Source organism: Pezoporus wallicus, unplaced genomic scaffold, assembly GCF_028554395.1.
Source record: "Pezoporus wallicus isolate ANWC-B61680 ecotype Strahan unplaced genomic scaffold, APGP_CSIRO_Pwel_v1 contig_8492, whole genome shotgun sequence".
NCBI lineage: Eukaryota > Metazoa > Chordata > Aves > Psittaciformes > Psittacidae > Pezoporus > Pezoporus wallicus.
The window spans coordinates 19,713-43,546 of record NW_026642003.1 but is presented as its reverse complement, the minus strand read 5'-3'; the positions used below and the strand labels follow the sequence as shown (position 1 = coordinate 43,546).

The following is a 23,834-nucleotide window of genomic DNA, read 5'->3' as shown; positions in this document are numbered from 1 at the left end:
AAAATGGGCAAGTTGAAAGTCATTTACTCTCACCCATCATCCACACTGACAGAAGTCTGCTCACACAGAAAACTTACACTGTTGGCTTTAGTTTTATGTGTTATTTTGGTTTTGATGAGTTTTGATGATGTAATATGAGTTTTAGTTATGGTGAGTTTGCTTTATGCACACTGAAAGTGATAAACCAGTATTTATTTGTATGAGCAATACTTTGGAACTGAAACAGTGTGCAGGGTTTGAAACAATTCTGCTATTCTCATTGGATCACTGAGTTCATGTCTTGTTTTTTTAAAAATATCTAGGGATTGTAGTTACACTGAAAATAATTTTAAACAAAAAAAGCTTTATGATATTTAAAAATAATTTTTTTATTAATAGAAAAGGTGAACCAAATCTTCTGATACCCAAGGTACCAAGGCATTGTTTTCTTAACTACTGCAATATTAAAAGATTGTCTGTAAGGGCTGGTAGGAACTGAATATAGCATTGGAAGAACTGCTGCACAGTTCCTTAGGAATTCAGCATTTGAGATAATCATGACAAAAAATCCCACCCTTTCAGCCTAATAAATAATGCCAGTAACAGGCAACAACATCATGATTCAGCTTTGCAGCTGTGATGGCATATGGGCTTGAAAATATCACTTAAAGCTTTGTGCTTCTAGTACAGCTCTGTTATTCCTACCAGAGATACAAAACAACCTCTGGACAATGATGTCAGTTTAACCCTGGGAGACCTGCTGTAATATGGCTGTAAGAAGGTGTTAATAACTGGGAAATGCAATTGGGCATAAGCAGGATTAATGGGGGTGGTTTGTTTTGTTTGTTTAGTTTGTTGTTTTTTTTTTTCTGTAAAGATATCATTTTGACTTGGTATTCTGCCACAGCATCACAAGCTGTGTTGACAGTGGATCAAAGGGGCACACTATATTAGCTACTGTGTAGTTCTGTTCTTTCTGTGTAGGATCTGCATGAACTTTTTGCATTCCTCAGTGGGATTCTGTTAGAAAACTCAGAGTAGTTCTATATACTTAATCTCCGAGAGCCAAGAATGACCTATCAAATTTTGAGTTGTATTTGAGTTCAGAAGCTGCTTCTGATATTTCCTGGCAGTTGAAGATGAAGAGTGTTACGGTCAAGAGTTTTCACGCGCAGGAATCATTTTTCATATTTTTCCATTTGTTTTGTTTCCTTTCCTCCAAAAAATATGAGTGAACAGTACACAGAATGGTATTTTGCATATAGAGGAGACTACAGTAAAAATCTGAGAAATAACATGCATTTTCTGGGAATGGTTTTTAAATAGTTAAGACACAAAGTCTTTTACTTGATATATTTCTGGGGCAGTATCTAATTTTTTACAGTGTTTTATGTCTTTGTTATTGGAAGTATCAGCCTATACTCTCTTTAACTGCTTTAAAAAATATGATTATGAAAACTGCATTAAGTGCTCTAGAACTAATTTTAAAGGATTTGTAAAAATAAAAGATATAAAGATTATTATCCACAGTGCATTCTGTATCAGCTGGCTGATTTATGTGCAGTACATAATTTCATTTACTTTCTTTGAAGCCAGAGTCAGAAAGATACCCAAGTCCTCTTCAACTGTCTGAGCTAGAGTTATTTATGTTACTGTCTCCCTTCTGACATGCCCAAGCATCAATGTCAAGTGGCTGATCCTTTTTCCCCCCACAATTCCACATGAATGATGTAGGGGTCAGGGCTTTTGTCTTTCAGAGATGTGTTTATAGAAATGCTTCCCAGAGGATGTTTGTCAGTTACTTTTAAAAGTACTGATTCATGAAAAGCACCGAAGTGTGTGATCTCATGAAAAAGATCTAGAGGTGAGGTAAGACACAGCTAGCACATATTTACCCGTGAATGGAGCACTCTTCCATAGAGCAGCTCAAACCCCAAGCTGTACTGCAGCTATTTTAAAGTATATTTTAAAAGCATAATTAAAAAAATATAAATTATTATAATTAAAAAGTATAATATATAAGTATATTTTAAAATACCTATATAGAACTATTATTTTTAAATCTTTTAAGATTCTTTCCTTAGCATGACAGCTCAAGCAAAGCCCTAGAGACCAGTCTGTTAGAAACATTCTGTTGGAATGTGGGGGCTGTGCTCAGATGATGAGGAATGTGGAGTGGGATGCTATATAAAAATAAGTTCTTCATGGGTGTTGAAGTGCATTGTTAAAAAACATAATTTGAACAAAGCTGCAGTAAACCTACATTCTGGATAAAATTATGTACAATTATAATGTTGAGAGCCCCCTGAGAATTCTGAGGTGCTGAGTTCTGACCATGGCAATCCTGCTTTGTAAGAGAAGAAAGCATTTTGAAATGTGTCTGTACTCATTTGGAGTATTTACTTCTGAGATGGCTTGAGAGATGGAAAGATTCAGCACTGATTGTAATTCCTGCCTTGGCTGAAGCTTCCTTTGATAGCAGTAGTAATTTTTTTTCATCATGAAGAAATTTTAAAATAAGCAGTGTCAGGAATTTGCATCAGGGTTAAAATGACAGTGAGATTTCCATTGACTTTGCTTTGATCATACAGAAAGAATACAAAGATGAGGCATGTTAGTAAAAGTATATCTGTCAGATTCAATTCAGGAGTTTTGCCCATTCTCAGTATGTATGCTGAGCTTGCCTGTCTCTCTCTAAATCAGGGGGAACAGCACTGCTTACTCTTAACTATATTTGATTTTTTTAAATCTGAGAACTATAATAGGTGAATTTATAATGAACTTACATCTCTATTGTCTTTGTTTCTTTTAAATGTAGGTTACAACACTAGTGAACTGTCCACAGAATCCTTCTAGTAAGAAAAAGGGCCGTTCCAAAAGAGCTCGTGTCGTGTTGGCGTCTGTGGAAGAAGCCACATGGAATCTGTTGGACAAGGGGGAAAAAATTGCCAAGGAAGCAATTGTGTTTAAAGAAGAGCTTCATGCAGCACTTGCTGATGTCCAGAAAGAGAGTAAGTATATGAAAACTAATTTAGGCACCACAAGGAATTAGTTTAACCATGTAACACTGCTATCAAAATGAGCTAGGATATCCATTAGAAATATATTATGATGTGCAAATGTCTGAACTTTGAGTAGTCTGATTGTATGTTCTCATATGCTACTTGTAAGGAGGTAAAGTGTGCAAGCTGGACCCCATTGTGGAAGAACATTCCAAGTGAGACAGGTTGGACCTTCTTAATTTTAGTGGCTGTTAAGCACAAGCTTAAGTTAATGCATGCTTTAATGCTCTTGAAAAGACCTATTTACCTGTATCTGGGTTTAAGGGCTTTTAGTAAAAAATTTAAAACCAGAAATCTTCCCTCTGCCTGAAGGACTGTGTGTTAGCCGCTTAAATTGGGTCTGTATGTCACCCTGCTGTTACTAAAGTTGCAACCTAATCAGGTTGGGTTGGGTTTTGTTTGGTTTTTTTTTTTTTTTTTTTTTTTTTTTTTTTGTTATCTTCGATGTGCAGCAGGGGCAGTTTCTGAGTCTCTGCTGTTGTTCAGGGTAATGATTACTAGCTATTGGCTTCCTCTGGATCCAGAAGTGGCTGCATTTTAGATATATGCGTATGGTGTCTGAGATACCTTAAGGTCCTTTGTGATTAAAAGCGTTATGACCAGCAAGTGTCATTGTTATCTGTCACACTGATCAGCTAAAGCTTTTAAAAAAATCATTAATTGTGGAATACTTTTAAAGTTTGCCCATCCATTCCAGGCAGATAACACAAGAATAAAACACATAGTTTCATATTGATTTTTATACATAGATAATATAAAAATATTTCACATTTTCGTTATTTATTTATTCTCAGCCAAGACCAGAGATAACTAAAAAAATAAAATATAAAGTAGACTATCTATACCTCATACATTTTAAAAGAAAGTTAAGTCTGTGTTACCACCTACCATTATGCAATGACAAATTTAGTGCTCACAGCTGATCTTCCTCCAAGAATTTGCCAAACTGCAGAAGTTAATTTTAAGAAGTTGGTGGACAACTGTAAACTAAATAGCAGTTTGCTAATATTGCAGATATTTTTAGTCTTCTGAAGCTGTGTATCATTTTTGATTTGTGATATGCTGCATTATATGTAACTTTATTGCCTGTTATTCAAGCCACATTCTGCTGCTATTAAATGCCTCATGTTATTTACTTCAAGCTCTTTTAAAGGATGTGGATCATAAACTGTGCTTGCATGCAATCACCTGCCATGCATGTCATAGCATATAGTGTTTAATCTTCTGTGGGCATACTTTTGTGGTGACTAGCAGCTGTGTTTATTAACATGCTCTTAAATAAGTTATGAATTTTCACATGCAGCTACAGCTTGTATTTTCATTCAGATGTGAACCAAACTATCATTCCCAGAGTTGCATACCATCTGGAACTAATAAATACTCTCTCACCAATTCTTGCATTTTCACTTGTGTCACTCAGCTTGTTGAGTTGAATCCGTAACATGAGTATTAAATTATTTTCTTTTGAATGTCATTTGCTAGTGTGAAAATGCTGCTTTGATACTTTTGGAGCTCATTAATAGGGATTCCTTTCAGAGGAGTGATAGGCTTTTTCCAACATGCTGCTGCTAATCTTGCTTATAATAATGTTTTGGGGAAGAAAGGGGCAAAATAGGATGTAGTGAACAGTGAAGGTAAGATAAATGGAAGATTTGTCATATTTAATTCATCTGATGCATTAGTGACTCATCTAATGTCTTCAGAAATGGGGACATGGCTATGGCTTTGCTGACTACAGTTCAGTCTTGACAAATGTCAGTAGATGAGCTTTTGGTCTCTCAAATGAGTTCTGTTAGTGACACCTAGAAGGAGGTGTTGCTATAATGAGTGGCAGGCATGTTCCCTGAATAGATCTAGTTTCTGCTTCTTTTGACATCTGCAAAGTTTTATTGAAGATTTATAGTCTTGGAGCTGATCATTTTAATACAGAGGGCCTCCACATTTTAATTTGAGCTTCCTCTTGAGAAAGGAAGCTCAAATGATTATGGAATAAGGGGTGTTCTGAGTTCAGCAGTAGTAGTCATTTTTCTCTGTGGTCCTGGGACACCTTCAGCAAACAGTGGCCTCTCTTTGCAGCCAGTATGATGATGATATCAAGCTTAAAGGGTTCCTGCTGCCTGACACAGAAGATACAGGAGGTACACACCATGGGCCACCCTGTGGTTTTACCTATGGGATCACGGAGAAGACATGAGAAGGTGGGATGGAAAACCTACCTCAGCTCTGGAGATAAAGTACTGGCCACTTTCCTCTGTCTCCAAAGCAGCAATACCAAAAGCCTATTGGCCTTCACCACCAGGTTCTGCACCCAGGCAGCGATATCTTGCCACAGTGGAGCAGTGCAGATGGGTTTACCTCTGCGTTGTCAGTTGCTCTCCTCTTCAGCACACATCACCTCCTCCTCTGGTGACATTCCAAAATCTTTGCTCTCTGGCCCCCAGGCTGAAAGTCAAAACCACAGCAGTGCACCAGCTACTAAGAAGGAGAAAAATGACTGCTACTGCTGAACCCAGGACAGTATCCCCCCCTTATTCCATACCATTCAAGCCATGCTCAGATCCCACATTTTTCAATATACCGTCACTTTTGTCTCATATATATATATATATATATATGCATACATCCACACACACACAAACATTGGCTGTTTTCCCCTAAAATCAAATCCCCTTGAGGTACACATTGGACTTCCCCATCTTCCCGCATTACCTCCATGGCCTATCTCCGTCCACATCTTGATTCACCTTCTGGAGTTCTACTGAGTCATCAGGCAGACTTCTGAGTGGTGGACTGTGTGCATCACCTAGAAATGCTATGTTTTCCTGTTGATCTGGTTTGGTGAAGCTTTGTTAAAGGTACTCACGTTCACATTTTTATTCTGAAGTAGTGTAATAAACCCAAATACAAGTATTTTGAAAAATTCTTGCTGCCAGATTTCAAAAAGTTGCCTTCTGACTCATAATGTGCTGTGAATTAATGATAAAATAACTGACTTCTACACAAAGAAGTAAGAAGCAAGGCCCAGGGAAGTTGTGAATGCTCCATCCTGGCAGTGTTCAAGGCCAGGTTGGACGGAGTCTTGGGTCACATGGTTTAGTGCAAGGTCTCCCTGCCCATGGCAGGGGGGTTGGAACTAGATGATCTTAAGGTCCTTTCCAAACCTATCTGTTCTATGATTCTGTGGTTCTAAGCATTGTTCAAACATGAATGCTTCTGACACTATGTATCAGCCTATAACTGATGTCCCAGTTCTGATATTTAATCAATTTTAAGACAAACAGTGTAGTTTGTGTAGGGAAACGTTCTCGTAGGAATTTGCATTGAAGTCTAAGCGTTATACATAGGGTAGTGATTTTTTGCCTTTATGTCAAGGTATGGTTGCTTATAGGTTTCAAACAATTGTACAAGCATAGCTTAAATGTTTGGTATTTATTGCCATTGCCTACTGACTATATATGGTCAGAATCACAACAGTTGTTGTCTGAGTTGTTTCTATCTATTGCCATGTCAATGTTCCATGTGTCTAGCTGTTATCAGGCCTAAGCATGTTCCTAGATAAGCCTTTCATCACACATAACAGTGAATTCAAAGCAAGTTACTTGTTGGAGTTACATTTTGAGCCTTCAGTTACCCTTTAACAGGAAATAAGAAAAAAAAAAAAAAGAAAGGTATTTCAGATGTCCATGTTTAATGTCTTTTGGCATTAAACAGGGGAGACAAGACTTTGGTGGCATAGAAGAAACTACCATTCACTGGCAAGATGGGGAGCATACTGTAAGGATATTTACTACAGGAAGGGGATAGTGATCTCCTGTATTATACTATATTCTTATTTGTCACCCAAAAAAGTCTTAAAAATAAGCTTAGTTTTCTCATCCTGCATTAAGAGGTACATGCGTGTGGTCTGCATCAAAGGGACTTTCATTTTGGGAGTCAGAATTTAGACAGTCAAGTGGTTCAAAATAACCTGTCCTGTACACCCTTTTAATCAAACCAAGAATAGATCCCTTGTAAAAAAGCTTCTGACATCACCATCATTGGATCAGGTGTTCCTGAGTGGGAAAGGGGGAATGAAGAGATGGGTGTAAGGTATGAAGGGGGTGTGTGGTGGCTCTGGTTACACATTAGGAAGAGCTGTATGACATGTGGAAGTGGAACTTCCTGGAATGCAGTTCTGAAATAATTGCAGTGCAACAGAATACAGTGGTATCTCAGTGGGTAAGAGATTGTGTGGCAGAAGAAAAATGTCCTTTAATATCTACAGAAAGCTATTGTGAGAATCTGAGTTACTATGGTGTTGAATATTAGGAACATGCAGAAGGAATCAATCTGTTTTGCCCTGACACTTACAGTGTCACTTACAGCTGGCTGGCTGAAGCAGGATCCTTTATTTGCTGTAGCAGATGGAGATGGTATTTGTGGGAGCGAACAGATGATTATACCAGTTACTAGTATTGCTTAATATCCTGTTTTTTGGAAAGGGTAGGTTGTTTTGGGTTCTAATGTGACATTGACTCCCAACCTTCTCTGGTAGTGATTCTGCTTATGTGTTAGTTCATGCCTAAGGAAATTGAATTTGCAAATAGTAGTGTAAATAATTTTGTAAGTTTTCTATTATTAGTATAAGCCATTGAGATTACCCCCCCTCCCTGTTTCTGTCAAGTTTGAGACTAGGACATTCAAAATCCTCTCTTTTTACTGACTCTTTACTGTCCTTCCTTCCTCTAGTCAATTAGCTCCTTTTTACAACTGTATTTCTCTGGAACTGTAAATCCACCAGCTTCTAAGGGTGCAGTTCAGATGAGTGGACTTTCTTGGCAACTATACCTCCTTGTGGGAGGATAGAAGAATGGCGTAAATTCACTGCATTCCATGTGGATTTCACACTGTTGCTGTTAAAAAATGAGAGGAGAAAACCAGATGTAAAAACAAATGGAAATGTGGTCCTTAAATGGGATTTAGAAGAAAGAAAATCTATTCAAAGAAATAAAAGAAGAAAGCATAATTCCGATGGTCTTGTGCAAACCAATAAAGAACATTTAGCTGTTGTCAGAGTGTGATGTTGAACACTGTCTCTAAGTGGTGCTCCCTGACTGCAGTTGGTGTTCCTGCAAGTGTCTGTGTAGACAGGTTGCCTGCAATCAGCCAGCAGCCCAGCAGAAGTGTGTGCCTTTTGTCAGCTATTTACCAACAGCAAATTTACCAACAGGATTACAGTTTACTTTGTTTTTAAAGGAATTGCAGTGACAGTTTTTGGATATTTTTGGTGCTGTGTATAGTGCATGGATCCTCTTAACTTTTTTAAAAATTACGTGGGAACTGTGTTTCTATCTTTCCCCATGCCTGAGCATAGGTTTTCTTTCTTTCTTTTTTTTGTTTTGTTTTGGTTTTATTTTTCCTTTTGTGTATGTTAATCAGTGGACATTCTTGGACGTATCTGTCTTCCAATAATTATGTAGTTATGATATATCCTGACTTTGGTACCTTGAATTAATTCTCATTTGAATGTCTAAAATAATTGAAATACTATGAATTCTCCCATCTTTCTGCTTCTGTATTTGTGTGCCACTAAAAGGGCACTATTTTCCATGTTTAAATGTTTGTGACATGTAATTATGGAATAGCATCCACTTGATGAGAATTACAATAAAATGGATAAAACTGCATCAACCTGTCATGCTGTGTACTCCATTTTAAGACAGCTCTAACATCATGTTGTTGTTGGAGCTGTAATTTTCTACTGCTTGTATTCATAGCTCCTGTCTGCCCAGCCTGCATCTCATTCATACCTCTGTTTTAGGGTCATGATTTTATAGTTGTTCATCCAGCCATCGCAGCTTATGTCCAACTTATTTTTAAGGAGTTAGTCATATTCACATCCTTCTGGCTTGTCCTTGCTCACACACTCAGTCACGAAAGCACTGAGGTTGAAAGGGGTCTCAGAAGGTCATCTGGTTCAATCGCCCATCTCGGGCAGGGCCAACAGTCTGCCCAGAACCATGTCTTGTCAGCTTTTGAGTATTGCCAAGGATGGAGACTCCACAGCCTACCTGGTCAGCCTGTACCACAGCTAAGTTACAGTGGAAAAAATACTTTTCTGGTGTTCAGCCAGAACCTCCTGTGTGTCAGTTTGTGCCCATTGCCCTTTGCCCTGTCCTGGGTACCACTGAGAACAGTCTGTCTCCATCTTCTCTGCAGCCTCCCTTCAGGTATTTATATATACAGATAAGATCCCTCTGAGCTTTCTCTTTCCACCCTGAACAGTCCTCAGCTCTTTTGGCCTTTCCTCATATGAGAGGTGCTCTAGTCCCTTAATCATGTTTGTGGCTAAGTACCAAGAAAATACCAGCATTGAAATGGTACTATTTTCAGGATTTAGGACTATCTGAAGTTTTGAAATTTCTCAGGTGCTTGAAGGACACCATATGGATTATATGGCTGTTGTCTTCTGGAAGGCACAATAGCCTTCAACAACGTTGACTTCTGGAAGGCACATGCAGTTCTCTGGGCTCACCATTCACTCCTGTCTGGCTTCTCACGACTGAGTACTTCAACTTTCTTCCACTCCCAACCAGTTTCTTTCAAATCTGTAGCTCTGCTTTACCGGCCAGTTTTGTTTGGACCCCTTTTATTGTTTGCAAAGAGACTACTAGCAGGAGCTACTGAACTTAAAAAATAAAAAGTAGTTGGTTATTGGCTGATGCATTCAGTAGACAGCTAAGAGTGAGTGACTGAGCAAAGTGTTAATGTATTTATTACCCCAGTAATGCTGGCAAGATGGTTGTCAGTCACATGGGAAAATGCTGGCCTTTGTTGCTGCTTTGGAGCTGTGGCTCAGTTTTGCAAAGTTGTTATCTTGCAAGTTCCTAGGTCTTTCTGCCTAAGGTTTATAACTTCTCATTTCAGTGGTTTGGTATTTTTTTTCTTTTTTTTTCCCTTGGATTCTTTGACTGCTGATTGCTTCTATTCATGAAAGAAATGAAAGGGCAAGGATTTTAGATTTATGGTAGTATGTATGGATTATATTTCCCATGTCCTTATTAAGGCACAAGGAAATTCCAGAGTTACCATCTTAAAATCACACTAAAGCTTCCCAAATTGCTATTAATTTATTAATATTTGTAGTAGTCACCTTCAGAATTACATCTAAAGATACGTATGCATGTTAGCAGGATTTATTCTCTCACTGGACTCAAATTGGTGATTTGAAACTTTTAGCACTGAAAAGGGTACTCATCTGGAGAGGTGTTTCTGTCCATTGCATCTAGGGAAATAAAAACCTTAAACATTGGTCATTCTGATTAATATTTGATTTTTTTTTAATTTCCTGTAGTTGTATTTGTTGTGATATGCTCAGCTGTGGTGCATTATCTCACCAACTACTAGAGAAAAGTTCAAACTTGCTGTCCCGAGCACAAGAAATTGGTATTTTTTATTTTCACTGGCTTATGATGTAGCAGGTGCTAGAACCTGATCTCAGTTTGGTATGATTTTTATTTATTTATGGAGTTTGCTAAGCATGTACTTAAGATACATGATTTGCACAAAGATTTCAACAAATCCAAGAGAGAACCAAACAGCACTATTAAAGATGGGTGTTATTGGAAAACAGATGAGTTTCAGCATGTTGGAAGTATCCAGTGTTCTGAGAATCAGGCCAGTATTATCTCAGGTGCTCGTATAAGTACTTTGAAGTAATTAATAGGTTTATTTCTGTAGCCTTTGCTCAGTATTTGTCTCAAATGCAGTTTCTATTAAGAGCAGTAAAACTTGTCTTGAGAAATGAAGTCACACATAGAACCAGTCAGGCAGACCGGTGCAGTTGAATAGTTCTCATTCAATTCCTAATGAGGGAGCACATGAAAGTCTGTAACTATGTAATTACAGGAAATCCCTTATTTTTGTATGTGTATCTATAAATTTGCAGTAGTTCCTGATTAGTACATGCTTTGTACAAAGTACATACGATGATGTTTCCTAATTTTAGCAAGCTGAAACTATTAATTTTTGTGACTTTTGATCAACCTATCTTTGGTTTCCAAGCTGTTATAGAGAGTTTAATGGGTCATTTTTTTTTTTTAATCTGTGCTGAAAACGAGACTTTTCCAGTGCTGTTCTGCATAGAGTGATTTCTCTCCAGGTTGTGCCATCACTAGCAAAGCTCTTCAGATGGTAATAGACTTCAAAATGCTTTTAGAAATGTGTGATGGCATTTTCTTTTTTCTCAGTGTAGGTGTTGTACTGCTGAAAGGAAACTTGGGTGTTTGTCATTGTTCTCGCTGTTAAATTTCATTTGCAAATCTTCATGTTTCAGAGCAATATATTGTTGTCTACTGGCACTGTTAAAAGCTCCACTGCATAGATTTCACGTATTTTATGTCAGTCCTATGTTCAAGTGTCTGAGATTTTTCATTCCATTAACTTATAATAAGAAAATTTGATTCCCTTCTGTAACCAGGAATTATTTAATAGCAAGATCAGCAAAGTACATAGTAATATAAAAAAGCAGTGACTGGAAAAGTTTAACAAAGCATTCCTGGCGTCATTGTGTACAGTGAAGAGAAACAGTGTGATTGCCAAAGGAATTATTTCAAAATTAAATGATTCAGAAGATCAGGAAGGGGACATAATTCAAAATGTGGAACATTCTGCATGATCTGTAATAATTGACCTTCATGTCAAGGCAAGGCAACCTCGCTGTTGTGATATAGTCTAAGGGAATTTATGTCTTCACTTTGCAGGTCAAGCCTTAAAGGTATCAGCAGAGGCATTTACCAGTGATCCCTGCTATCTGCCTAAGAGGCAAGCTGTTGTCCAAGCAGCACGATGTCTGCTTACAGCTGTCACAAGGCTTCTAGTTCTGGCGGACATGGTTGATGTGGCATACTTACTGGAACATTTAACTGTGGTGAGTAGAATTTTACTTAACCTGGGCTCCCTTTAGCCAGAGAAGTGCCTGTTCATTGTTCTTTCTGCATTGAAAATTCTTTTATTTTGTGCCTGGGGGTTGAGGATCTCATGCACATAACACTTTGGCAATTGGTAGAAGTATAGTGTAGAACATACCAAAAAAAAAAAAAAAAGAAGTCTTCTAACTGAGCATATTTGATCTGGGGAAACTGATGGTTATCCATATAGTTATATTTTAAATTCCTTTGATTTGTTATTTCCTATTTTATTGCTTGTGTTGCTACATAGCTTTTCATGCATGAAGCCTTCTTGATGTTCGTGACAGTAGTAGGGAATAATTTATTTGTAGAGAATCTTGAAGGTGGAATTTTATGTGGATATTTACAAGCGAAAGAACTGGGTAGGTAAGGATCTATCTCTGTATTCAATTAATTTTGTGGGAGACATCAACTAGAAGGAGAGGGGGAAGATGTGTGAGAAAGGCCTGTAGCAACCCCCCAACTCCAGCTGTATATTTGTACACTGCAGATGGAAGACTAGAAAGCCCTAATGCTGGCAGAGGTTTAAAAAATGTGCAGTAGAAAATATTCTCTAAAAGCCACCTACTTTTTTTACTCAAAGGAATAATGTATTTTGGAAGCATATTGTAAGTGTTGTGTTTTGCATCACCTTTTTTTTTCCACCTGGCTCTCCTTATACAGAAGGGATTGCTTCATTCTTCTTTTCTCATATAAAGCTAACCAGTGATTTTGTCACTATTGCTGAATTAGGCAAAATGTCCACACTTCTTTTCTTCAACATCAACATACTTTCCTGTCTACATAAATTCAAGGTCCTGTAATGTCAGCCATAGTGTCCCGTGTGAGCAAGCTTCCTTCCTTTTTTGAACAGTGTGATTTTAATCTTTCAAGCATTATGTGATCATGTGTCTGACCACAGAAATGTGTTTGTTGACATTTCTTCGCTGGCTCCTTACTCCATTCAGTCTGTGTCTTTGCTGGGAAGAGCAAGAAATTGTTTTATTTTTGTTTTGTTGTCTTTTTTTTTTTTTTATTCCTCCTAGCATCTTCAGTAATGTGTGACAGACTGATAAAAATTGTAAGTTCCATTGACTGATTTAATGTTTCAGGGTAGAGGTGAATAATCAGTGCCACCTCTAATAATGCCTCATGCCACAAGAGAACCTGCTCACTTAAAGCAGACCCTTTTGAAGCAAGTTCAGTTTGGTAAGGACAGAGGAATGAAAATCTAGCTCCCACTCACAGTAGTAACAGCATTTTATAATAAAACAATGTTGTGTGGGTCTCAGTGCTGTGTTTGAAACATCAAATGTTGGCAGTTGTTGGAGATGCAGTACAAGCTAAATGAGCTCTGACTTGCAGAAACTTCTGTGTTGTTACATATGTATGAAATTTGTCAGCTGTAAGAGGAGTGAACTGCTTTTGAACCGTTTGTGGAAAATTTCTTAAATTATAATCTTTCTCATTGGTAGCCTATTACATTTTTGCATATTCCTGGATGCATCCTTCTAAAAGGTTTTCAGTATGTTTTACATGAGAGACATAAAATGCGTAGTTTTCCTTCCTAGAGTTTCAGTGTTTCTAAACAACTGTATAATTCACTTCATGTTTTCCATTTGAAAATCAAAATGAAAAGCATATTCAGGAAAAACTCCAACACTGCAAAGAGTGCAATTAAGTTTTCTTGTTCTTCTTCATACTTTAATTTAGTTCTCTGAATGACAACTGAATTCTTTAATTAACTCTTAGAATAAATTAGTGAGGCATAACACTCTCCAAAATGTCTATGTAAAAAGCTCACCCTAGTACCTAGAGAAAGGTGGTACACTTCCCGTATTTATTTAGTCTCTGCCCTGGCTATCAGTGGTATAGGTATCTTTTTATATTGATATCTAATCAGGAAATCAACTTAGAATACTTCGAACATATGCTCCTGAACATCCTTCAATTTATAACAACATTTGCTCATGCCTAACTGAGCCAGATTTAAATGCAATTAAGTATTTTAATGAGTCTCAATTTTGCTCTTTTTGGAGTCCTTACCTTTAATAATACTTTAGAACTCCCTTAGGAATTCGGTTTTCTTCAGTGTGGAATTGCTCTGACAAAAAGACTGTATTCATACAGTGGATGCAGCGTAGAAAATAGACCTTGTGTTTGCTGTATCAGCTTTAATAGTCTTAATGTTTGCATGATCATATGACTTAAGATCAACTCTTTTTAAAAGTCATGAGCAGTTTTTCTTGTTCTAAAAGTTTAATACATCTAGCCTATTCTCTTCACAGACATGGATGTTACAGCTTTATGAATCATTTAAGAGATGGGAAATTTCATTGCCCTTTATTTCCATAACTCTAATCTCTATAATTCTCATAAAATAAAGTGGAGAAATTTAAAGAACTGAGACAAAATTAATTTTTAAAATGGAAAAAAAAAGTAATAGTAGAATAAATGAAATGAAAATTCTAACCAAGGATTTTTTTTTTTTCTGGTTTTATGTATGAAATGAAACAAAGTTGTCCAGCATCATCAAAGAACTCTGTAGAGTACTAGTCAGTTCTCAATCGATATGGAAATATTTAATGGAGAATGATCTATTTATATATTTTTCAAACCCATTTATCAGAGACTGATGAAGGTTTTTAGTCTTGCTCATTCAGTAAAGCTGGTTAATTCCAGCACTGACATTCAAAACATTTGAAACAGTATATGTACTGATAGAATGTAGTCTGGATCATTAAACTTTAATTTCATCTGTAATCTCTGAATAAAAATAGAAAGGAAACAATGACAATATGACTTAGCTGTCCTATAAAGTCTTGTCTAGTGTTACCTGTCACGTCTGCCATTTTAAGTATATCTAGGAAAAAAGAGGAATGTCAGCTACCCCCTTCCAGTTTATATAGTGTATGAGTGTTGTTTTCTGTATATTTTACTTAGACTTTGGACTGGTTTTGACTTCTGTGTAATAAAATCTTCATATAAAAGAGTAAAAAGCTGAAAATACAAACATTTTTGTTGCAAAAACCCTGAAATGCAAGTTTTGAACTACAAATAACAGGTCAGTCTCTTTGGAGGAATTCGATAAACTTGGCAGGAATTTAGCTCCAAATGTCCAAAACCATACTTTTGTGAAGATTAGGTTAGATCTTTCTGAAATTTCACTGATAAAGAGAATTTGGCTGGTTTATGATAGTATGGTGCAAACAGCAAGTTCATTTTAGAGTTGACTAAGAAAAAAAGTACATCGCACTGGTAAAAAGGGTGTTCCTTCTTGAAACAACACAATTTTTTTTTTTTTTTTTAATGGGGAAGAGTTTAAATAAATAGCTGTCTGTATCTGAGTTTCCATACTAATTTTAGAGATTGAAGTATCTAATTAAAAAAAACGAGTTGTGAAAAATGTAGTCAAAGGGCTATTGCATTTGTTGCACTGTGTTTCAGACCTGTATTACCAGCCTCATTCACTATGGTTAGTAATGCTCCATATTATTTAATTAAGTGAATTAACAGACTAATGGAATTGCTGGAATTTATTGATCAGGAGAGAACAGCAAGAAGGTGACAAATTCTGAGAATTTCACTCAAAAGCACATTAGCAGTCTGTCTTTCTCTAAACTATTTCAGATCATGCCGAGCCAACATGTTTTATCTGCCTTTTTTCCCTTCTTGTCATGCTTGTAGATTTACTGTTTAAGTCTTCAGTATTTTTCATTAATTCCTCAGACAGTGTGATCTTTATAAAATGCTTGCTTACAGTTATTTAAAATTCTTTCCAGGAAAAAAAAAATTAGAAGGGCTGCAGATAAGCAGCAACTTGTGAACTTGGAACCTGTAGGCATAGTGCTGTCTGTTCTTCCCTTCCCTGCAGAGTGTTCATCAGCATTAAAAATGTTTTGAGCAGGAGAAAAACAGTATAGTTACATAAAAAAAGAGAGGTAAGTCATCTCAGGCTTACCTGTGCTTCAGGTTTAGGTATTTGGTTTGACTTGCATAACTGTTTAAACTAGAATTTAACTTGCTCCTCACATTACTTTCTGACTGTTCTTGTGGTGTGGTATCATGCAGTAAAACATTAAAAAAATGAAAAGGGGGAAAAAAGAATGTAGGTTACCCTGAGGTCACAGGGTCAGGTTGTGAAACTGAAAATTATCAGAATCACATAATCATTTGGAAAAGACCTTTAAGATTGTTGAGTCCAACCATAAACCTAGCAGTGCCAAGTCCACCACCAAACCATGTCCCTAGAGCACCATATCTACATATCTTTTAAATACCTCCAGCAATAGTGACTACCACTTCTCTGGGCAGCTTGTTCCACTGATCACCCTTTTGGTAAAGAAATTTTTCTAACGCCCCATCTAAACCTTTCCTAGTGGAACTTGAGGCCATTTCTGCTTATCCTATTGTTTGTTACTTGGGAGAAGAGAAGAGATTGACACTCATCTCACTACAACCTCCTTTCAGGTAGTTATAGAGAGCAATAATGTCTCCCCTGAACCTCCTTTTATCCAGGCTGAACAACCCCAGTTCCCTCAGCTGCTGCTGACAGGACTAGTGCTCTAGAACTTTCACCAGCTTCATTATCCTTCCTTTGACATGCTCCAGCACCTCTGTTTTTCTTGCAGCAATGGGCCTAAAACTGAACAGTGTTCTAGGTGCGGCCTCGTCAGTGTCAGCTACAGGGGGACAATCACCTCTGTAGTCTGACAGTTTTTTGTTCAAGCCAGGATGCTGTTGGCCTTCTTGGCCACCTGGATACACTGCTGGCTCATATTCAGCTGGATGTTGACCAATACCACCAGGTCTTTTTCTGCTGGGCAGCCTTTAGTCTTGATTTGGGTTGTGACCTAAGCGTAGGACCTGGCACAGAGCCTTGTTGGACCTCATACCACTGGCCACAGCCCATTGATCCAGCCTGTGCAGATTCCTCTGGAGAGTCTTCCTACCTTTAAGCAGATCGACGCTCCTGCCCAACTTATCATCTGCAAACTTACTGAGGGTGCACTTGATTCTCTTGTCCAGACCATTGATAAGGATATTAAACAGAACTGGCCCCAGCACTGAGCCATGGGGAACACCACTTGTGCCCAGCCACCAGCTGGAGTTAATTCCATTTGCCACCACTCTTTGGGCCTGGCTGTCCAGCCAGTTTTTAACCCAGCAAAGGGTATACCATTTGGGCCATGAGCAGCCAGTTTTCCCAGGAGAATGCTGTGGAAAAGAGTGTCAAAGGCTTAAATAAAGTCTAGGCAGACAATATCTACCGCCTTTCCCTCATCCACTAAGTGGATCATATCATGGAAAATCAGGTTGGTCAAGCAGGACCTGCCTTTCGTAAACCCATGCTGACTGAGTCTCATCACCTGGTTGTCCTGTACATGTCACATGATGGCACTCAAGATGATATTCTCCATAACCTTTCCTGGCACTGAGGTCAGATTGACAGGCATGTAGTTCCCTGGATCCTCCTTCTGGCCCTTCTTGTAGAAGGGCATCACACTAGCTAACTTCCAGTCAACTGAGACCTCCCCAGTTAGCTAGGATTGATGAGAAATGGTTGATTGAAAGTGCCTCAGTGAGCACTTTTGCTAGCTTCTACAGTACCTTTATGTGGTTCCTATTCAGCCTCATAGACTTGTGTGTGTTTAAGTGGTGTAGTGGGTCACTAACCCCTTGGATTATGGGGGGCTGGGTACCCCAAAACAACTGGTCTTGCTATTAAAAACTGAGGCAAAGAGCGCAATAAGTACCTCAGCCTTTTCCCCATCCTTTGTCACTATGTTTCCTGCCACATCCAATAAAGGATGTACATTCTCTTTAGTCCTTTTTTTGTTTTGAATGTATTTATAGAAACTTTTTTATTGTCTTTTATGGCAGTAGCCAGATTAAGTTCTACTTTCTTCCCACCTTTCTTTTGGTGGGCATGGATTGTTCCCATGGAGAGAGATCTCCGAAATAAGGAGTATGAAGAAGATGACAGGAGTCTTAGGGAGAGGGTTTGGCATCTCCTTTGGTTCATGCTCATACTTATTTTCTCATCAACCAGCAGAAAAGGATTCTTGCTACTAATATGAGGTCAGTATGTGGTACGTGGAACACAGTTGTTTGTATTCAGGGCTACAGTGTTTATTATTGAACTTTGCAAATTCTGTGGCAGTCTGTAATGTGCCATAAATGACAGAGAAAAAGCAGCTTCCAAAGAATTATTTTTGGGCTTTTCAAAGCTAATATAATTTTGAGTGCAAGAGAAACCTGGATCCACTTCTGTTCTTGGTATACTGTGGCCTCTTGACTGCTGCTTTGTAACTCCCTAATGACTCAATAGCTTTACCAGCCCCGAGGGCTTCTCTTGAAACAGTCATATTTTTAATGTTTCTAACAAACCATTCCAAAGGAACAGACTCCCCAGCAACTGCACTTCTGTTTATATAATACCTGGTTTTGGTCTTAACATGGGAATCACTGAAAAAAAGAGCATTATCCTTTTCTTGCCTATTGGAAACATGACTTTGAAGGGACCCTAACTAGCCAGCTTCAGGTACTACAGTTCCAGAATTGAAGTGGTGAAGCATGAAGGCTCCCAAACCTATTTTACTAGAGCACAAGAAAACCAATGGAATATAGTGGCTGTATTTCCAAGAGAAAAACACAATTGCTGGGTTAAAAACACACTCAAATGAAAAGGTTTGGAAACAAATCCAATCTTTGCTTCTTTGCAATGTAGAGCCTTACTTTCAGTCTTATTTCTAGTTCAGTACCTCTCAGCAGATATATCAGCAATACTCTTCAGTGTCTTTACATGCACTGAAAACTGTTCTTTGCTGTCACATCTAAGACTTAGGTATGGGTCAGCTCCTTTGGGAATTCTACTTCTTAGTTTTTGTTGCAGGCACCTTGTCTTTCACTGTTTCCTGTCCTACTGAGTATTCTGCAAGGGTCTCCATAAGCAAAGTATGCTTGGTAGATTTGAGAGGATCATTACCATTTGTTCCAGAGTGTCTGCATAATTCAGAGTATAGTAGGAGCAGATCTTTGCCCTTAGTAGTGGCAGGGATATGCAGCCTTCCTTTCTACTGCTCAGCCACTGCCTTTTTAAGGGTCATGGGTTGCAATAGTGAAGGAAAATCACCCCCATCTGCTACACTCTAGAGAAGAATAAAGATTAAAAAAAAGGTAAAAAAAAAAAGTTAAAAAAATAAAAAAAGGACAGAGAGAAAGCACCAAGAGGGAATAGGTTGCCATTCCAAAACCCGTGCCTGGGAGAGAGTGAAAACTGTGCATATAGGGGTGGGTGGACAGACTGAGAAGGGAGGATAAAAACTTTTCTTCTTATGAATTAAGAAAGAGAGTTAAGGAAAAAATTGCTAAAGTTGGGTTAGCACCAATAATAATAATAGTAAGGGAAATAACAAGGGGAGAAAATACAATTGCTCACCACCCACCGATACCCAGCCTGACCCAAGCAGCGATCTGGGCCTTCTGGATAACTTCCCCTGCTTTATTTACTGGGCATGACATGCTGTGGTATGGAATACCCCTTTGGCTAGTTTGGGTCAGGTGTCCTGTCTCTGCTTCCTCCCAGCTTCCCATGCCCCTCCTCACTGGCAGAGCATGAGAGACTGAAAAGTCCTTGATTGAAATAAACATTACCTAGCAACAGCTGAAAACATTAGTGTGTTATCAGCACTGTTCCCAGACTAAAGTCAAAAATACAGCACTGCACCATCTACTAAGAAGGAGAAAAATGACTCCTACAGCTGAACCCAGGACACTTACTAATTAGATTAGATCATTATCTGAGAGGAGGTTCCCATACTAATCAGGGGCATCATGTTTATGAAGTGGCTGTATTAATAACACTCATCCATCCATATCTGGGATGTTCATCCTTTTCAGAGTTTTGATGGTATTTGTTGCTCCAAGATAGCTGAAATAGGACCGCGAGAGTTACTCCACTTAGTTTGACATCCATTGTGTATTGGCTTCCAGTCGGATAAGCATCCAACCTTCGTTCACCAATGTCTTGACAGTGCATGTTCAGAACATAGTATCTGGTGTGCTATCCACCTTGTGTGTTGTAGTGTCAAGGTGCTTGGCTCTAGTTTTACAGTTGTTGATTTTTATTTTTTTTTTACCTTTTTTTTTTTTTAATTTTGAAAGGAATGTTGTAATTTTCATGAATGCACCTTAATGTCCTTGTGTCAGTCTTGCTATTCACCCCAGAATGGTGGTTCAACCTGATAGCAGAATGGCACACAAAGGTCCAGATGTGATCTTAAGTTTAACATGTGTTCTGAAAAATTTTGTATGTCCAAGGCATACTTGTCTGATTTCATATTGATGGCAGTGAAAAGAGCATGTGTATGTTTTCTTAAAATTGCTTGTTTATTTACTTTTGGGGAGGAAAAAAAAAAAAAGATATTCCTTGCATCTAAAGACAGATTTCTTCCAAGTGGATGTCCTGACTATTACTTGTCTATTTTATTGAAGTATATTATCCTTAGAATTACACATTTGGTTTGTATTTACTCATCTTCACATGCTGGTTCTTGTATCTCTTTTCATAGCGCTAAATGCATTATTAAAGTTTAAGTTGCTTCAGAACATAAGGAAGTGGGTGAGCTTTCTAGTAGACTTCCTGCCAAAGGAAGAGTTGAAGCTATGGTATTAAGTGGTATTAAGTACATCCTTAGCTGGATGATACTGCTGCTTCTACAGCTGTACTGTAGTCTAACATGTTGATGATTAAAAAACAAAAAAGCAAGCTCAAAGAAGAGGCTACCTTATGTCCACTTAGTGAGTTTGGGAATCATTAGAGACCTTTTCCTTGTATTACTCAACCCCATTACAGGGGGCAGCAGCTTTGGGGTAATTTCTGCAGATACAAGGCATGATTTGGAGCTGAAGATATATGATGAACTTGTACAGATATATTGTAAGCTGTTTCTTCCACACATATATAGAGAGCACTATGGATAGCTTTTGGTCAGCTTAAACTGTACTTGGGTCATGTTTGCAGATGTTGTAAATAATTTGCTTCCGCCTAGGAGGGCTATTCTGGAGTGGGAACCAGTGAAAACAAACATTCTGAATCAGGGCTTTAAGAGCACCTCTGGAGCAGAGAAAACATGAAAACAACAGGTTCTATGAAAAATGAAAGATAATGAAGTCAAACAGAAAAGAACAGTCTTGCATTTTTGTTTTATCATTTATGTTGTCACCCATGTTGTTACAAAATTCCATGAAGTGAATGGGGTGAGAAAGTTTTCTTTTAATTTCTGATAGCACACATTTTAAATGCAACTAGAGAGTCTCTGGCTAACCTCTTGTGGTGCTGAATGAGGTGTAGTAAGGTAAATTACAAGAAGATATAAACACTGCCTTAACTTCCTTCTTGGTTATGAGAGCAGTGAGACTGAAATAAAGGCTGCAACATGGCGAACAAGAAGTGCTAACTTGCCTGAAGATCCAGGATGTATCTCTCTGTTATCATTGAAGAGGAATTACGTAGTGACTGTTCAACACTGTGTACAGCTTGGGCTTGATCTCAATCCAGTCAAATGCCCGCAGAGCACATCACACTGTGGAGCAGTGGTCAAAATATTTTGTCAGCTTTGTAAAAGAACTGAAGATGAGTGAAGTATTTTTTGTTTCTTTTTTCTTTTTTTTTTTTTTAAATCTTCTATGGTTCATTTTCTCAGTTCAGTGGGATTAAAGAAATGTGAACTGTAGTTACTAGTGAAGTACTTGGTTTTCAGAACTGACTGGAAAGCGGTCCATTTCTTTTGGTCCTTTGCCTCATTGCCTAGACATCAGTACCATATGCAAGCTTTTACAATAGGTACGTCATCTACAGGGCCTGTAACTGTAGTAAGCTAAGGCAGTATTTTGGATGGATTCAGAAGACATGTAGTTCTTCAAGATTCTATCACTGTAAATAAGCATTTATAGACTTGCTTCTGGTGGTAATCACTGTGATAGCAATTCTGAACTACTTACAGCTTTGCAGCTGTCAACATGCTTATGAGGTGAAGAAGAATATTTATAGATGGGAAAACAGAGAAAGTCAGAGGAGAAGGTTCATGATTTCCTGAAGGTGGCAAAGGACCTGTAACTCCCATTCTCCTTTCGCACAAATCTTAGCCTTTCTGTTACAGATCTCTAAAGCTGGGTTAGTAGTGTTCATCTCTTTGAAAAATACCAGTACTATTTTTAATAATAGTGTATGCATAAAAGAAATTTTAAATTTGGAAGTAAGATCTGTAATGGAATATAATTAAGGTCACAGCTTTCATACAGAATGTGAGCACATTGCCCAAGGTCAGTATCTGGCAAATTACTCTAAAGCAAATTAACTTGACAAGGAGTACCCTGTTATATGTAAGATCTACTGTTGTGCATGATAGAATGAGGAGTTCATGGCCTTTATAAAGTTGCATGTGCTTTTATTAGTTTTTTGGTTTTTTTTTCTGTAACATGGCAGAGAAAAAGAACTAACCTTTAGAGATTGTGTTGATTGCTAGTATTTTGTCTTATGCAAGTCTAAGCTATCAAATTAGAGGATTTAATTTAATTAAACAGGGCATTTGTAGTATGCTTTAAATTTTGGGATTGATTTCAAAACAGAATTGTGAGAATGTCCGGAAGGTAGTATACCCAAGAGGTGACACAGCTCCGTAACATGAGTATTTAGTAGAATGAAGTCCTAATGGAGCAGAAAATACAGCAACTGTGTGAATTACTTATTTTATTTTATTTTTTACCATCACAGTTTCAAAGAACATTTGAATCTTTAAGAAATGTATCCAGTAGATCTGATCTACAGAAAATCTACCAGAAGTTTCAAAAAGACCTGGAAAATCTTGATTATTTGGCACACAAGCGTCAGCAGGTAAGAACATGGAAGCTTGGTAGAAAGACATAAAATACTGTGCATAAACATGGTGGGTGGGAAAACCGATGTGTTTTTAGAGTGACTGTTCTGTCAGTAGGGTTTATGGTTCTTGTAATGTCAGCAGGTAAGCTAGTAGGAGGGGTGACAGTTCTACTTAATGCATATAATGTTGAACTGCATTTTTTTTATTTGTCAGCAGAGAGGTAAAGCAACTGAGACTTGGCAGACTATTAAGCTTTGAATTAACATGTTTTGGTGGGATTTTTTTTGTTTGGTTGGTTTTTGGGTTTGTTTTTGTTTTTTTTTTCAATTAAAGGGCATAAGAGTACTCTTCGGATTTTTTTTTACTTGAAAAATGAACTAAGTCCATACAAGTTAATAGAATCAGATATTAACCATGTATGCAAACCACTGATTTTTTTCTTCTTTAGAAATGAATTTGAGGCTAGATTACATAAACTCAAGTGTATGTGGTCTTTGGCTTGTGCTTGCAAGGTCAAGATGAAATAGAATTAACAGATTTTTAATGTTGGACATATTTTCTGTGACTTATGTGTGGCTTCTGTGAAAAAGTCATCTTTCATAATAGGTCTTCACTTTGTGTTCTTGGTAAAAAGACACCTTGCCTCTTTCACAGAATTGATGAAATACTCTGAACATTTCTATGTGGGAGTTTTTTTGGTTTTTATTTTTCTGAATTCTGTCACTTGGTGTCAGTGTTGTCAAACATGTCTTTTGCTTGGAAGCAGCTCACAGTTGTTTTTATCAGGTAATTGATTAGATAGTTAAAACCTAGGAAAGGGCTCAGGGACAGATGGTATCTGAACACATGAATATTTTGAGATAGGCTGGTCAGGAAACAATTGGCTTGGGTGAGTTTCATTGTGGTGGGAGATGTTAACTCTGGCAGCTCTAAGCATAGTTCTTTGTGCCCTTTGACATGGGGTTGCCAGCAACCAAAAGACA

The 23,834-nt window shown here is 37.8% G+C and overlaps 1 protein-coding gene across 3 annotated transcripts in view; it reads left to right on the top strand.

Annotated features, from left to right (window-relative positions):
- Nucleotides 1-22,935, top strand: part of LOC130608540 (catenin alpha-3-like) — a 40,016-nt gene extending 17,081 nt beyond the window's left edge. For all 3 annotated transcript variants that reach the window (XM_057426526.1, XM_057426525.1, XM_057426527.1), the window contains 3 exons: nucleotides 2,798-2,990; nucleotides 11,783-11,949; nucleotides 22,746-22,935. In XM_057426526.1, coding sequence (XP_057282509.1) covers nucleotides 2,798-2,990; nucleotides 11,783-11,949; nucleotides 22,746-22,898 — 513 coding nt within the window. In that variant the 3' untranslated portion in view covers nucleotides 22,899-22,935. The remainder of the gene's footprint in view (nucleotides 1-2,797; nucleotides 2,991-11,782; nucleotides 11,950-22,745) is intronic.
- The last annotated feature ends 899 nt before the right edge of the window (nucleotides 22,936-23,834 follow it).